Source organism: Lampetra planeri, chromosome 61 (genome assembly GCF_965212315.1).
Source record: "Lampetra planeri chromosome 61, kcLamPlan1.2.h2, whole genome shotgun sequence".
NCBI classification, from domain to species: domain Eukaryota; kingdom Metazoa; phylum Chordata; class Hyperoartia; order Petromyzontiformes; family Petromyzontidae; genus Lampetra; species Lampetra planeri.
Genome location: NC_136167.1, coordinates 943,051 through 960,273, shown reverse-complemented (window position 1 = coordinate 960,273; position 17,223 = coordinate 943,051). Strand labels below are relative to the sequence as shown.

The 17,223-nt window shown below is 48.9% G+C and overlaps 1 protein-coding gene across 1 annotated transcript; it reads left to right on the top strand.

Annotated features, from left to right (window-relative positions):
* The first annotated feature begins 6,533 nt into the window (after positions 1-6,533).
* Positions 6,534-15,319, top strand: MRPS18B (mitochondrial ribosomal protein S18B). The gene is made up of 7 exons (XM_078619058.1): positions 6,534-6,706; positions 7,668-7,824; positions 8,991-9,088; positions 10,552-10,620; positions 13,454-13,520; positions 14,130-14,189; positions 14,833-15,319. The coding sequence occupies exons 1-7, from the start codon at positions 6,605-6,607 to the stop codon at positions 15,057-15,059; spliced, it is 780 nt and encodes a 259-aa protein (XP_078475184.1). The 5' UTR covers positions 6,534-6,604; the 3' UTR covers positions 15,060-15,319.
* The last annotated feature ends 1,904 nt before the right edge of the window (positions 15,320-17,223 follow it).

The window sequence follows — 17,223 nt, the reverse complement described above, 5'->3', positions numbered from 1 at the left end:
TTCTGGGTTTAACCAGGCTGGATTGTGTTAGGAGCTCACAAATCCTTGAAAGATGTGGACAAAGTCCCATCGGTGAGCTCCTCCGGCAGGCAAGGCTACATTGGCTGGGTCATGTAGCCCGCATGCCCAGCCACCACATGCCGAAACAGCTTTTGTTCGGCCGGATTGAGGGGGCTGAACGGGCGCGGTATGGGCTAGAAAAGAGATGGAGTGATGTGGTACAGGAGGACGTGGAGCTGAGTGGACTTGCCGATGACTGGTACCAGCGGTGTCAAGATCGGCCTCTGTGGAGGAGGCTCGTGAAGGACGCAACTGGGCAGTTGAAGGCAGTCGACCTCCAACAACAACGGAGGGCGGAGGAGAGGCGCTCACAACAACGAGCGGAGCGCCGTGTGGCTAAAGCACAGCAAGTTGGTACAGTAGGGGGCACAGGTGGTGCATCAGCCAGTCATCTCGGTCATCTCGGTCAGTCGACCCGTGGCACCTGGGTCTGCCGCATGACCTCCTGCCAGCGGGCGTTCGACACTTCACGTGGCCTCAAGGTGCACATGGCCTGGCACAAGCGTCGTGGTGACGTCACCGCCACTTAGTGGCGAATGGCGGTTGTTGTTGTTGTTCGTGTGTGTGCGTGTGTGCGTGTGTGTACGCGTGTGTGTGTGCGTGCATGTGCGTGTGTGCGTGCGTGTGTGGCCGTGAGAAGGGGTAGTGTAGTGGCCAGCGCATGAGCGGGCCAGTAAGTGGGTGGGTGGGTTGGTTGGTGCATGGATGGGTGCGTGGGGGGGGGGGGTAGATGAGTGAGTGGGTAGATGAGTGAGTGGGTAGGTGAGTGTGTTGTGACCTACAGTGCGGTGGCGGTGGTGGTGGTAGTGGATGAGACGGTGAGTGTCGGGCAAACCGACTCTTCAACTCGGGCGGACGGAGAAATCAACTCATGAATTTCGCGGTGAACAAATCGACTCATCCCACCACTAACCTCCCCCATCAGCCCACGAACGTTCCGATTGACCCCTCGGTCTTCACGACCGCGTTTGTATCTCCCCACCCCCCACCCCCCACCTCCTCCAGGGATGAAGCTGGGAGGATCGTTCAGCTCGGCGGGGGTCACCACGACGACGGCGAGTCCGTGGGGCCTCACGCTCATCCACGTCGCGCTCGCATCTCTCTTAGCGCGAGAGTCGTTCTCCTAGGGAGGGCAAGGCGGGCGGGCGGGCCGTGCCCGGTGTTTTGTCGGAGGCTCCGAGGAGGAGGAGGAGGATTTGGAATGGAATCAACGTCCCGCCCGACCTGAACCGGAGCAACCGATTCGGCCGCGGGTCACCCGGGGCCGAATGCGTCAAGAATCGCGTCATCGGTTGTCACCCCCGGATCTTGCCAAGTCCGGCTCGAAGGTTGTAGTCTTAAAGAGGCATCGCAACTGTCAAGCCCAGTTCGAAGGTTGTAGTCTTAAAGAGGCATCGTAACAGCCAAGCCCAGCCTGAGGGCTGTCGTCTTAAAGAGGCGTCACAACAGCCAAGCCCAGCCTGAGGGTTGTAGTCTTAAAGAGGCATCGTAACAGCCAAGCCCAGCCTGAGGGCTGTCGTCTTAAAGAGGCGTCACAACAGCCAAGCCCAGCCTGAGGGCTGTAGTCTTAAAGAGGCATCACAACAGCCAAGCCCAGTTCGAAGGTTGTAGTCTTAAAGAGGCATCATAACAGCCAAGCCAAGCTCGAAGGTTGTAGTCTTAAAGAGGCATCACAACAGCCAAGCCCAGTTCGAAGGCTGTAGTCTTAAAGAGGCATCATAACAGCCAAGCCCAGCTTGAGGGCTTGGCTGTTACGGTTGGCTGCGTAGGGTGTGAAAGAAGTTCAACACGCGTACATGCTGCCCATAGACTCAACAATACCCATAGACGCAACACTGCCCATAGACTCAACACTACCCATAGACTAACACTACCCATAGACTCAACAATACCCATAGACTCAACACTGCCCATAGACTCAACACTGCCCATAGACTAACACTACCCATAGACTCAACACTACCCATAGACTCAACAATACCCATAGACTCAACACTGCCCATAGACTCAACACTGCCCATAGACTAACACTACCCATAGACTAACACTACCCATAGACTCAACACTGCCCATAGACTCAACACTGCCCATAGACTCAACACTACCCATAGACTCAACACGACCCATAGACTCAACACTGCCCATAGACTCAACACTACCCATAGACTCAACACTGCCCATAGACTAACACTACCCATAGACTCAACACTACCCATAGACTCAACACTACTCATAGACTCAACATTGCCCATACACTCAACACTGCCCATAGACTCAACACTACCCATAAACTCAACACTGCCCATAGACTCAACATTGCTCATAGACTCAACACTGCCCATAGACTCAACACTGCCCATAGATTCAACGCTACCCATAGACTCAAAACTGCCCATAGACTCAACACTGCCCATAGACTCAACATTGCACCTCCGATTAGTATGGTTGGCTACGTGCGGTGCGAAAGAAGTTCAACATACGTACATGCTCTCCAAAAACACATTAATGACTGAAATATCTGACAGGTATAACACTGTTAAAATTGCTCGATGTGACTTCGAAAAGATGAATTCGTGGAAAAACAAAGTGACGTGTTTTTAAAAATAATTTAAATCGCTTTGGCACACACGTGCCTGTTACGCGTGTCTGTGTGTCTGTGTGTCTGCGTGCGTGTCTTTGAGTTAGCGGTTAGCGCGCTGCACTACGAACCCGGCGACACGAGTTCGATTCCCGCTCACAGCCAACACCAGTGACGATTATCTGAACCGGTCCTGGGCCTTCTCCCCTAGGTCGACTCAGCCTCAAATGAGTACCTGGTGCGGTGTGTAAACATCGCCACTGGGGAGACAAAGGCGGTCGGGCGTGGTGCTGGCCACCCACCCCTTCGTGTGACGTGCCGGCTTTCATAGGTGCCACTCGCTAACAGCACTTGCCCCAACAGTGTGCGCCGGCTACACGGGGGATCTTTGTCTGTGTGTGCGTGTCTTTGAGTTCCTTTGCGATGGTTCAAAGAAGGTTGGGGGGGGGAAGTAATCGAAACATTTTCTTGCACAATGTCGCTTTTGACAGCCTAAATGTGTGAATTTTGATGTGTGTGGCTTTCTTAAAAAAAAACTGTACATTTAAAAAAACTTTTCTGGAGGGGATTTTTAGATTGGAGCACGGGTTTTTGTTGTTGTGTGTGTGTGCGTATGCGGGTTTGTATACTGCGGTCGACCCGTGGCACCTGCTGGGTCTGCCCCGTGACCTGCCAGCGGGCGTTCGACACTTCACGTGGCCTCAAGGTGCACATGGCCTGGCACAAGCGTCGTGGTGACGTCATCGCCACTTAGGGAGGGACAAGTAAAAATAATTCGCCAGTTTCCAAAAGTCACGGAAATAAACGTGGCGTCAAAACTAAAGCCCTCCTTTTTTCCCCCCTTGTTGCATTTCACCGAGTTCCTCTAAAGAGTTGACGTGGAGCGGTCTTGCCAGTAACATCGGGCAGCAGTTTTCCAACGAGCCTCACTTTGCTGATGAGACCCAGAAGGTTGAAACCGGTGCAGAGTTTTCTTGCGAAATGAAATGGCATTCCTGTCAACCCATAGCCGTCAACCCTACAACATCAAAGTGCAGCGCCACATTAAATACGCACTACAATGATCACATTCCTGCGGAGGGAGTTGGTAGGAACGTTGGGTTGCTCGGTCAATGGCCAGGGTCAACGGCGGCGTGGTGTATTCCGCAAATATGGCCGACTGTGAGGGCGGGCACAAGCCGGTGTGAGTAGGTTAAACGTTGAGTTTTATAAGGGCACCACGGGGTGACCAGCCCCCCCCACCCAGCCCCACCCCTCCCACCCTCCACTCAGCTCCACCCTCCCCACCCAGCCCCTCCCCACCCACCCAGCCCCTCCCTCCCCACCCAGCCCCTCCCTGCACGACGGACGGACACAATAATCCCTTGTGGGCTGGTGTAACCAGGGGGTTCCTACCAGTACAATAGTTGAAAGCGATTTGAAGCATCTTCTTGGTTTTTCGGTAAAGTCACGTAGAAGTAAAAAAATAAAATAATAAAAATAAAACATAATAAAATAATTCTCACGACGTTTCGGCCACAACGCAAGCAGCCGTGTTCAGGTGGAGAACAGGTCTGTCGAGAAGGCAGAGTCTGTTCTCCACCTGAAGACGGCTGCTTGCGTTGTGGCCGAAACGTCGTGAGACTTATTTTATAATGTTTTATGTTTATTATTTTCCTTCTACGTGACTTTACCGAAAGAACCAAGAAGATGAATCCCTGCAGTCACGAAAGCTTTAAATCGAGATTTGAAGCATGTTTAATTATTTTTTTTTGGGGGGGAGGGTTGGCAGAGCTTTGTGACGTCATATTCGAGGGGGGGGGGGGGGGTCTGACTTTCTGTGACGCCGTCTGACGAGGGGGGGGGTCAAAAATCGTCCAAAATCGCGTGACGTCATTTATGGACGGCCCCAAAGCGCTCGCCACAAATGAACCACAGTACGTCGCCGATTTCGTCAAGGGGCACAAACCATCATCACGCCAACTCCGGGCATCCTCGCAGCTTACGGCTTGTGGCCGATGGCCATCGAACAAAAGCCGTTGGTCACTGACTCTGCGGCCGTCTGGAACGCTCTTCCCTTCCGATATCGGGAAGCCACAGGGATCTACGATGCACTTTCAAATTATTTAGATTTAAAACTCATTTCTTTACAACTGCCTTTTGTGTTTAGTTTGTTGTCCTTCCCCGCACCTCCGATTAGCATAGATGACTACGTATGGTGCAAAAGAAGTCCATACATACAGGACTTTAAAATGTGTTGTCTTAGATGTCAGAGATGCTGAGCCACCACTGCCTGTGATTGACCTGGGTTCTCAAGTGCAGAGAAATGATGGTCACCAATGACTTACAGAGAGACCCATTGGCTCACACAGAGACCATATACCTACATAGAGACCCATAGTCTCACACAGAGACCCATAGACTCACATAGAGACCCCTTGGCTCATACAGAGACCCATAGACTCACACAGAGACCATTTACTTACAGAGACCCATAGTCTCACACAGAGACCCATAGTCTCACACAAAGACCATATACTTACAGAGAGATCCCTTGGCTCATACAGAGACCCATAGTCTCACACAGAGACCCATAGACTCACATAGAGACCCCTTGGCTCATACAGAGACCCATAGACTCATACAGAGACCCATATACTCACACAGAGACCCATAGTCTCACACAGAGACCATTTACTTACAGAGAGACCCATTGGCTCACACAGAGACCCATAGACCTGTACAGAGACCCACAGACCCATGTGTGAAGGGGGATACAACTAGACTTTTGTTTTCGACTTTTGTTTTAAAGGATGAAAATTGCTTTAAAATGTAATAAAAACGCGCTGTCTCTTTGTGGGAGGAAAAAGGTCGGATATGGTTATGAGTTATTTATTTAAAACCTATAACTGTCAAATGTAAGCGGGGCTTTTGTTAAAACGGTGCTTTGTATTCTTACCAAATGCTGTCGGCTTCTCGTGTTTTCAATACTGTATACGGATGAACAATCGCGTGCATTGAAAGCTGTTAATAAAATTGTGAATTGGGCACTTATCTTGTGCACTGGCCTTGTGCATTAACGTCACACATCGTCACAAATGTCTGACACCCCCCCCCCCCTAGGTGCGTGACGTCATTTATGAACGGCCCCAAAGAGAGAAACACAAACAAATAAGAATTACACATTTTGTGCCCGTATTGAAACGGCTGTCGGTCGCATGGACATGAAAACTCAATTTGCTTGTACAATTTTTCGATTTAAAGCTTTCGTGACTGCAGGGATTCATCTTCTTGGTTCTTTCGGTAAAGTCACGTAGAAGGGAAATAATAAAATAATAAAAAATTTACATAATAAAATATTATGTTTTATTTTAATAAATAATGATTATTTCTTATTTCCCTTCTACGTGATTACCGAAAGAACCAAGAAGATGAATGCCTGTACAACAATAGGGGGGTAAAACCGCGTGGGTTGACACGGTATATGGGTCTCGAGTTGAGGGACCCTTCTGCCAGCAGTGCGGTGAGCGAAGCAAGTTGCAGGGGCTGCGCCCAAGTTTTTTATTAAAAAAAAACAAATTAAAATGCGCAATTGAGTTTGTCAAAACGTGAATTAGTGATTCTGTGGACACAGTTTCCCTCACAAAACGATGCACAGACATCGCAATCGGACGTTAAAGTTTAAGTGAAGCCCCATTATATTTCATTAATTAAAAAAAATATCTCGTTATTTACTGAATCGAAGTTTGACGGCGGAAACAAAAATCGATTCCCCGAATTTCAAAATCGCATCGATTCCACAAAACCACATTACGCTACACGGCGAATCGATCTGGCGCTGTTGTTAATCGAAACTAATTCGATTCCTTTCATCGCAACGTTAAGCAGCGCGCAGGAATCGCTTGCGTGAAGTTCATTTTGATTTTCGATTCCGGAGAATCGAATCGATTGGGAGGGGGGTGGTGAAGAAGACGCCAACCCTTAGCAATGGCGGGAATTGCTCTGTCCTTGAGAAGCCGGTCGAGGTTAGCGTCGTCTCTCCTCGTCGTCCCCAGGCTCCCGGCGGCCGGAGGAGGCGACGGAGCGCAGGTAAGAGCCGATAGATGGATGGCGTCACCCGTTAAAAACAAAACACCCGCGCGTCAAGAAACGGATTGGCTGTCGTGGTGTGTGTCACCCCCATACACGTGGAGAAGACTTGGCGCTCACAACAACGAGCGGAGCGTCGGGCGGATAAAGCACAGCGAGTTAGCACAGTTGGGGGGCATAGGTGGTGCATCGGCCCTGTCATCTCGGTCGACCCATGGCACCTGGTTCTGCCCCTATGGGCAGTGTTGAGTCTGTGGGTAGTGTGGAGTCTGGGCAGTGTGGAGTCTATGGGCAGTGTTGAGTCTATGGGCAGTGTTGAGTCTATGGGCAGTGTTGAGTCTATGGGCAGTGTTGAATCTATGGGCAGTGTTGAGTCTATGGGCAGTGTTGAGTCTATGGGCAGTGTTGAATCTATGGGCAGTGTTGAATCTATGGGCAGTGTTGAGTCTATGGGCAGTGTTGAGTCTATGGGCAGTGTTGAGTCTATGGGCAGTGTTGAGTCTATGGGCAGTGTTGAGTCTATGGGCAGTGTTGAATCTATTGGCAGTGTTGAGTCTATGGGCAGTGTTGAGTCTATGGGCAGTGTTGAATCTATGGACAGTGTTGAGTCTATGGGCAGTGTTGAGTCTATGCGCAGTGTTGAGTCTGTGTGCAGTGTTGAGTCTATGGGCAGTGTTGAGTCTATGGGCAGTGTTGAGTCTATGCACAGTGTTGAGTCTGTGTGCAGTGTTGAGTCTATGGGCAGTGTTGAGTCTATGGGCAGTGTTGAATCAATCGGCAGTGTTGAGTCTATGGGCAGTGTTGAGTCTATGCACAGTATTGAGTCTACGGGCAGTGTCGAGTCTATGGGCAGTGTTGAGTCTATGCGCATTGTGTATGTACAGCATGTGTAACTTCATTTGCACCGTACGTAGCCGACCGTGCTAATCTGAGGTGCGGCGAAACCCTCCCCCCCCCCAAGGTGTTGCGGAGGGTTGCGGCTCCGAGGCCCGTCTGGCCGCCCGCCCCTCCGCTGTGGAGGCCTCGCTGTACGGCCGCGACGGAGGCGTTGACCCCGGCGGCCCCCGACCCCCTGGCCCACCTGCGGCAGAACCCCTGGGAGTATCTGGACAGCGAAGGTGATCGACCCCTCCACCCCAAGACCCTTCACCCCACCGTGTAGCCTGAACAGACTGTTGGGGCAGGAGCTGTTAGTGAGCACCTATCAAGGCCGACACGGCACACGAGGGGGTGGGTGGCAAGCACCAGGCCCGACCGCCTTTGTCTCCCCAGTGGCGCTGTTTACACACCGCACCGGGTACTCATTCGAGGCTGAGTCGACCTAGGGGAGGCCCAGGAGCGGTTCAGATAATCGTCACCGGTGTTGGCCGTGAGCGGGAATCAAACTCGGGTCGCCGGGTTCGTAGCGCAGCGCGCTAACCACTGCATCACCCCCCCCCATATCCACATTTAGAATCGACATGCGTTGAGATTATTTAGCTTATTTGGCTGCTGCTATACACTTCCACGTGATGACAAGCCATCCACTGTTATATCATCATGTGGATGGAACTTCCCTTATCCTTTCTGGGGCTAAGCAGCCTGGTATATTGCATGACTTTGGTCCTCGCGACGACTGAACAGAGAGCACTGCCTGGGAGAGGAGCAGAAGATTTACTGGGAAACAGTACGGATAATACTGGTAGGAACCTCCTGGTTACACCAGCCCACAGGGGATTATTGTGTCCGTCCGTCCGTCGTGCATCCAAAAATGGGAGGGGTGGGGCTGGGGGGAGGGTGGGGAGGGGCTGGGTGGGGAGGGGCTGGGTGGGGGGTGGGGCTGGGTGGGGAGGGGCTGGTCACCCCGTGGTGCCCTTATAAAACTCAACGTTTAACCTACTCACGCCGGCTTGTGCCCGCCCTCACAGTCGGGCACATTCGCGGAATACACCACGCCGCCGTTGACCCTGCAGGCCATTGACCCAGCAACCCAACGTTCCTACCAGCTCCCTCCGCAGGAATGTGTTTGATCTGAGGTCACAAAGCATTTTAAGTGTGCTGGGGATCGTGCAGAGTGAACATGATAAATGGTCGGAGGGAGGGGGACTCAGTTTAGGAACTTGTAGTTCATTGGAAAAGAGCTTTTTAGCTCATCGGATTCCTCCTGCAGTATAAATCCTGATTCTAATATCGACCGCTCTCACCTGTCGGCCACCTGGACCCAGAGCCGGTGATGGAAGTTCCACGTGGCCGTGGCAGGGCCCAGTCTGTCCGATGGCGAACCGTTGTTTTCTTTCTTCCGCAGAATACATCGAGCGCTATGGGGAGATTCCCATCTGGAAGGATTACAGACGGAACCACAAAGGTGGAATCCCTCCCCAGAAAACACGCAAGACCTGCATCGTAAGACTAAGTGCACTGGAGTTCTTCACTCATTTTCAGAGGGGGGCGTCTTGAGTAGTGTGAGGGCCACCACCAGAGGTCACAACCGGGTACCCGATACCCAAACCCTACCCGATACCTGGCTACCCGTACCCGGCCGGGTACGGGTTCCCGTTTGCGACCCTGGTGCGGCCGGGTACGGGTATAGGTTGACCGTGAGTCACTGGTGAGTAACCGTTTGTCACTCATTTCGGGTAGGGTACGGGTACGGGTAGCGTACGGGTACCCATTTGCGACCCTGGTGCGGTCGGGTACGGGTAAGGAATCAAAACCCGTTTGCGACCTCTGGCCACCACACATTTGAAACCATTGGGGGTTTGACAGCAGCAAGATAACGGGGGGGCAGAGGGGGTGTTATCAGATTTGTGTATTGTCAGGGGTCTTTAGTGGCCCACGGGCCTTGCAATGAAGAACATTGAAACACACCTTGTCATCGTCATCAGTTTCATTTTTCAGTTTCATTTATTTGGTGTAGCCCTGTGAGCCATTCGGCTCTTGAATCGGGTGCAACTGCAACAAACAATAAACAAAAACATGAACAAGAAAACATCTTAAAGTGACTATGTGCAAACAGAAAATCCAAGAAAAGACATGAAAACATTGCAGAAAAAGCACCGTACACCAACGCTGCGTGCAAAAATCCCAGTGGGATGCAAGTCAAACAACAACAACCACAAGACAACTTAGATTAAAGCCATCATTCTAACTCCGTACTCCAACAAACAAACATGGCCAAATAAAAAAACTTTTCGAAATCACCAAAATAAAGCCATAAAAGCAATGTAACATGGCCAAATAAAAAAACTTTTCGAAATCACCAAAATAAAGCCATAAAAGCAATGTAACAGCAGTGATCATAGGAACTGTGACCGAATTTTCACAATAAACGACATAAACAACATGTACCACCAAAACCCTGCAGCCATAGCTGGCTGCATGAGTAACTCCACAACAGCAGGAGCATCAGTTACTTCATTAGCAGTAGCAGCAAAACCAGCATCGTGGGACTAAACACATGCATATCATCACCATCGGCAGTGTGGCATAATCATCACCATCGGCAACATACGTTGCGTAATTATTATCAGCATCAGAAGCATCCGCAGCCTAGGCATCATCAGCAGAAGCATAAATAGTTGCAGCATAATCATTGTCAGCAGCGGTATCAGCATTACATCGGAATCATTACCGTCGTCATCGGCAGCAACAGGGGAGGGATTCAGAGTGACGTTGGTCACACGGAGGTCACGTGGTTTACGGGAGCCTTATTTTTATTATTTTATTATTTCCCTTCTACGTGATGACTTTACCGAAAGAACCAAGAAGATTAATCCCTGCAGTCACGAAAGCTTTAAATCGAAACTTCATTTGGATGTACGGATAAGCAGTCAGATTTGCGCGCGCGTGTTGTTCCCGTGTTACAGAGAGGAAGTAACGTCTGTTCAAACCCGTGCCCAGCTTGCCGAGACCCAAAGATCATAATGGACTTCAAGGTAAGGGGCTGGTTGGAGGTGTTGAGCAGACATCAATCACAATTATACGGTTGATCGTCGATTGTAATTAACAGGCTGCATCCAACATCTGGCGGTCCCGGGCCGATCCGGCGAAACCGGCAAAGCCGCTCCAAAGGCTGTAACCAGTGCAGCGATCGGCACCGTGTGCATGATGAAAAAAGTCGCTTGATTTCAGTGTCAAATATATACAACACATTCCTGCGGAGGGAGCTGGTAGGAACGTTGGGTTGCTCGGTCAATGGCCAGGGTCAACGGCGGCATGGTGTATTCCGCAAATATGCCCGACTGAGGGCGGGCACAAGCCGGCGTGAGTAGGTTAAACGTTGAGTTTTATAAGGGCACCACGGGTTGACCAGCCCCTCCCCACCCAGCCCCACCCTCCCCACCCAGCCCCTCCCCACCCTCCCCTCCCCACCCAGCCCCTTCCTCCAAACCCAGCCCCTCCCTGCACGACGGACAGACACAATAATCCCCTGTGGGCTGGTGTAACCAGGAGGTTCCTACCAGTACTATACACTATGTAGTAGCTAGCTATACTTGATTTCAGTGTCAAATATTAAATACGATTATCAAACACATGTTGTGTTGAAACAAGAGCGTAGCAATATGTACACCACCCCATGCAGAGTCTTCGAGATTGGAGTGGTAAGTACGGTACGTTAAATACATTAACTTTTTACAGTAGGATATTTCTGTTTGTCTTAGTATGTTTATGCCAATTTCACATAGTAAACAAATTTAAAACGCAACAAAAAACATACACAACACCTAAAAACACAATGTTATTCAACAATGTGCAAAAATAAGCTATTTGAAATAATGATGATGTAATGATTATCCGGCGTTTAAGAATATCTGGCACCCCCTGCCCCCTGAAGCCTCCGGCTAATCCATGATCGACTGTAATAACAAAACAACAAGCTGACCAAAAACATTCCACTTCATCTTCTTGGTTCTTTCTGTAAAGTCACGTAGAATGGAAATAATAAAATAATAAAAATAAAACTTATTATTTTATTATGTTTTATTTTACATAATATTTAATTATTTGTAATTTTTATTATTTCCATTCTACGTGACTTTACCGAAAGAACCAAGAAGATGAATCCCTGCAGTCACGAAAGCTTTAATTTGAAACATTCCACTTCGCGAGCCTCTGCCAACTTTCCATCTTACACCTCAGCGTGAATGCCCCCTCGGGACCGTTGTTGTGGTAGTTGTTGTTGGGGTGGTTGAGAGGTTTTCGAAGAGGTTTTTAATTGCCCACACTTGACCCCATCACACTCGACCAGCTGCTGGCGTTCCCATTGACACCGCCGGGTAGACGGACAACAGGCAGCGGTGGCGAGGAGGAGGAGGATTTCAGAAACTTCCACCGTCGTTTGCGCTGCCGTGCCAGGAGATGGAATTGAACCCTGCGGCCTCTGGATTATAAGTCAAGCGCGCTGACCATTTAAGCGCGCGGGCCAGAGCAGATAACCGGAACCCCCTTGGGATGGATCCGACACTTTTAGCCGTGTGTAGATTTATTCACGCGGCTATTTAACAAAACACATTCGTGATTTGCTGGTTTTTGGCCGCACGAACAAATTGGAGTCGCTGAAGTGATGCCTCCTCAGCTGCTACGGACGACAAGTTAAATGAATCTCTCGTCTGCGCTCAGGCTAATTATACTATGCCAGCAGCCTCTAAATTAGATTTAGACACTATATATATACACACACACATTGACATTGCTGTTTTTCACTGAACACAATGGTGCTTAACCTTTACTGCAGCCTTTGCACGCCTTTGATTCACAATCGTAAAACTAAATTACTACGTTTATAAAGACACATATGTTTGATGAAACAAAGTAAGTTGTATCTTCTTGGTTCTTTCGGTAAAGTCACGTAGAAGGGAAGTAATAAAATAATAAAAATAAAACATGGTCTTCACCTGAGGGACGGCTGCTTGCGTTGTGGCCGAAACGTCGTGAGAATTGTATTTTATTATGTTTTATTTTATTATTTCCCTTCTACGTGACTTTACCGAAAGAACCAAGAAAATGTTTTCTTTAATTGTATTATTTTATTGTCTATCTACATGACTTTACCGAAAGAACCAAAAATATATATCTCTTCCAAGATGTCTGGTCAGCATGGAAGAGCGGGGAAAATGGCTCTCTAGAGCTCCTGAGAGCAGAGGCACCTTCCGGCAAACATTGAGCCGAGAAATAATTTGCAGGGCTGCACCTTTATCTTTCTAACTTCCCTCTACACATGGAATAACCATCACACGAACGTTAAACAAACAACGACCACCACTGCAACAACGCCGACAACAATATTATTTGATTATTTTAATTTATTATATTATTATTTTATTATTTTTATTTTATTTGTATTATTTCCCTTCTACGTGACTTTACCGAAAGAACCAAGAAGATGAATCCCTGCAGTCACGAAAGCTTTAAATCGAAATATAACAATATTATATAATTATATTATTATTTTCTTATATAATATTATTTTAATATATTATATTATTATTTTACTATGTTTTATTTTTATTCTTTTATTACTTCCCTTCTACGTGACTTTACCTAAAGAACCAAGAAGATGAATCCCTGCAGTCACGAAAGCTTTAAATCGAAAAGTAAGTTGTACTTACATGCCCGTGCTTAACTTGTGTTTTCGATGATTTGCCTTCTAAAAAAATCTGTCCGTGTCTCGCTACCCCCCAAGAAAGGGCATCTCGCACACCCAAGAGGTGACGTGCACCCCAGGTGAAGAAGAACCACTTGATTAACACACTTGTGGTTTCCTTGCAGAACATCCGTCTTCTGCAGCAGTTTATTTGCCCGCACCAAGGCATTGTGTTTGACCCGTCGCTAACCGGTGAGTGAATTGATCACAATTAATAGAATGTTTAACACGTAGCAGGCTTTCGCGACCAATATTATTCATAATCAACGTTTTTGGGTTTAGATCGCGTTATTTATAAATGTGTCGTAACCCTCCACCACCCGACACGGCCAATCAGTAAAAAAGTGTCACGTTGACAAAAGACAATTAGTTCACTGCTTTAGCCCACCGGTGTGTTGAAGCGTGAAACCACAACAATTTACAATTTGAGTAGTACGACGTTTCGCTGGTAATTGCATCCAGCATCAAATGGGCAATTCGCCATTCTGGCGAGCAATTCGCCATTCTGGCGAATTGCCCGATGATACCAGCGAAACGTCGTACTCAAATTGTAAATTGTTGTGGTTTCACGCTTCAACACACCGGTGGGCTAAAGCAGTGAACTAATTGTCTTTTGTCAACGTGACACTTTTTTACTGATTGGCCGTGTCGGGTGGTGGAGGGTTACGACACATTTATAAATAACGCGATCTAAACCCAAAAACGTTGATTATGAACAATAAATAGAATGTTCGTCGATACCAAACGTACCGCGTTATTAACTATTAAGACACTTCTGTTTCATGTCAATTTTATTCACAGGCCTCTGCCAAAGGCAGCATAAGAATCTGCTGGCGGCGATTAAGAAAGCCCAAGATTACGGTACATAATTGTATTATTTTCTTGCTGAACTGGAGAAAGTTGAGTGGCAGACCAGAGCGAGTGAGTGTGTGTGTGCATGTCCTGTACCCTCCGGTGGCACATGCCCCCCCAATGATCCGATCGAAATCCCTAATTTCAATCAGACCATTGGGGTTTATTAGTAATAATTCGGCATTTTGCGACCCCCACTGCCACTGTGTAGCATATTACTACGTGCCAGGGACTCTATGAGATGATAGGACAATAGTCTGAGTCTATAATTGGCAATAAGTAACGGCAAAGCAGTTATAAGTGACTCACAGAATTGTGCGCAGTTGCGTACACAGCACACGACTTCCCAGAAGGCATCAACACCTTCAGCGAGCGCGATGCCGATCACACAACGCGGTTCGAATTCGACCCTCGATCGACGGCTGCGCCATCGCCGCACACGCTTCAAATCAAAAGCAAGGGACAAGTCCTCACTAACAACTCCTTTATCATTTTTCATCGCTGGAGGGGTTGCCCCCCTCCCTACCTGAAAATCCAATTAGCAGGTTTGGCTACGTACGTTGGTGCGGTTCAACACACACAAAAGCCCCGTGCCCCCCCTAAATGTTCAGCGTTTTTGTTTTGTTGGTTTGACTGCGCTGTGCGCTCGCAGGGCTGCTGCTGATGGAGCTGCCGCTGCTTGCCGAGCCGGCGACCCCGGAGGACTTCACGAACGCGCACGGCGCCGTGTCGCTCACCCCCCCGCCGCCTCACTGCGCTGGTGGATCTCCCGGCGAGCCGCGAGAGCCGTGGTACCCGTGGTACGCCTGGAGGCAGCCGCCCGCCCGCGATGTCGAGAAACTCCGCAAGCTCTACAAGGGATTCCTCAAGAAAGACTGACGATGACGGCGACACTGGTGACGGTCGTGGATGATGATGATGACGACGACGATGATGATGCTGATGATGATGATGACGATGATGATGATGATGACGACGACGCTGATGACGACGATGATGATGACGACGATGATGATGACGACGATGATGACGACGATGATGATGACGATGATGATGACGACGATGATGACGCTGATGACGCTGATGATGACAACGATGATGACGCTGATGATGACGACGATGACACTGATGATGATGACGATGACTAAGACGATGACGACGCACCGCTGACATCGGAGATTAGCGGCGAGCCGAAAACTAGGAGGGGATACGGCAAATGTAACGATGATAATGTTTTTGATATGGTACCTTTTTACTCCGGGCGGGGTGGGGGGGAGGGGTTCATCTCGGAGCCCTTTGCACGCACTGCGCGACCGACTTGCATCTCGTCTCAAACATTTTCAAAGGATGCCCCCGGTGGCAGCTGTCCACGCGCAGCCAAGGTGACTTCGGCACTTGTCCTGCGAGCGGGCATCAGTCTGCCGCCACTAGGGATGATTGCTCTGTGTAATCCCAGCTGAGTGATTATCATGCAGAGGTTGGTACTGCCCGCTCAGTGTCACCTTGTCCATTACTCGTTTGGTTCTTTCGGTAAAGTCGCGTATAAAGAGAAAGTAATACATTAAATACTAGCATACGACGTTTCGATTGCAGCACGAGCAATCATCATCGGGTATAAATGAAATAGAAACACAAATCTAGTATACTTAGAAATGTAATGTGATACAAACAGAGAGTCGGATAACATAACGGTCAACACCCTACCTGGTTGATTACGTTCTTCCTGAGAATACTACATTTGAGAGCGAGATAAAACACAGAACCAGAGACATATAGACAGACATATAAGTAGAGACATATCACAGACATACATACATAGGCACACAGAGAAACCACGCCTCTGTGTCGAGGCCTTAAATCAGAGGTCGCAACCGGGTACCCGATATTCGATACCCGGCTACCCGTACCCAGCCGGGTACGGGTACCCGTTTGCGACCCTGGTGCGGCCGGGTACGGGTAGGCCGTGAGTCACTGGTGAGTCACCGTTTGTCACTCATTTCGGGTAGGGTACGGGTAGGGACCCTGGTGCGGCCGGGTACGGGTAAGGAATCAAAACCCGTTTGTGATCTCTGCCTTAAATAGAGAGAGGGGGCGGAGAGAGAGGGAGGGGTTAGAGTAATTGGCATGTCAATGAGTGGCACGGTGATGATTGCTTGTGTTGCAATCGAAACGTCGTATGCTAGTATTTAATTTATTATTTTCTCTTTATACGTGCCTTTACCAAAATAATCAAAAGAGTAATTCCTGCAGTCACGAAAGCTCAAAATGAACCTTGTCCTTTGTTGAACCAGGAGATGAAATAATAAAACGATTGTGACTCGTGAAACTTTGCCTATTTGCACGGGGGGCTACCTGGGTTAGTGGTTGATTGAGTGAGTGGTTGAGTGAGTTGAGTGGTTGATTGAGTGAGTGGTTGAGTGAGTGGTTGAGTGTGTGAGTGAGTGGTTGAGTGTGTGAGTGGTTGAGTGTGTGAGTGGTTGAGTGAGAGTGGTTGTGAGTGGTTGAGTGTGTGAGTGGTTGAGTGAGTGTGAGTGGTTGAGTGAGTGTGTGAGTGAGTGGTTGATTGAGTGGTTGAGTGTGTGAGTGGTTGATTGTGAGTGGTTGAGTGAGTGAGTGGTTGTGTTGAGTGTGTGAGTGAGTGTGTTAGTGGTTGAATGAGTGGTTGATTGTGTGAGCAGTTGAGTGAGTGGTTGATTGAGTGGTTGAGTGTGAGTGGTTGAGTGAGTGTGTGAGTGAGTGTGTTAGTGGTTGAATGAGTGGTTGATTGTGTGAGCAGTTGAGTGAGTGGTTGTGTGAGTGGTTGAGTGAGTGGTTGAGTTAGTGAGTGGTTGAGTGAGTGAGTGAGTGGTTGAGTGAGTGGTTGAGTGAGTGGTTGAGTTAGTGGTTGAGTGAGTGGTTGAGTTAGTGGTTGTGTGTGTGTGAGTGTAATCGCGGAATAGTTCATTGATCCAGGTGAGAATATCGCGCGGTGCTCGACCGCGGCATGGAATTCAATTCCCCCCATCGACGACCACCACCACCACGTGGCCTCGATGGCAGCGGC

Bases quoted from the DNA above. Each gene is read 5' to 3' on its own strand.
- MRPS18B (XM_078619058.1), top strand. From the start codon at position 6,605: ATGGCGGGAATTGCTCTGTCCTTGAGAAGCCGGTCGAGGTTAGCGTCG. The intron at 10,621-13,453 runs GTAAGGGGCTGG...GTTTCCTTGCAG, and splicing joins AGATCATAATGGACTTCAAG to AACATCCGTCTTCTGCAGCA. The intron at 14,190-14,832 runs GTACATAATTGT...GTGCGCTCGCAG, and splicing joins TAAGAAAGCCCAAGATTACG to GGCTGCTGCTGATGGAGCTG.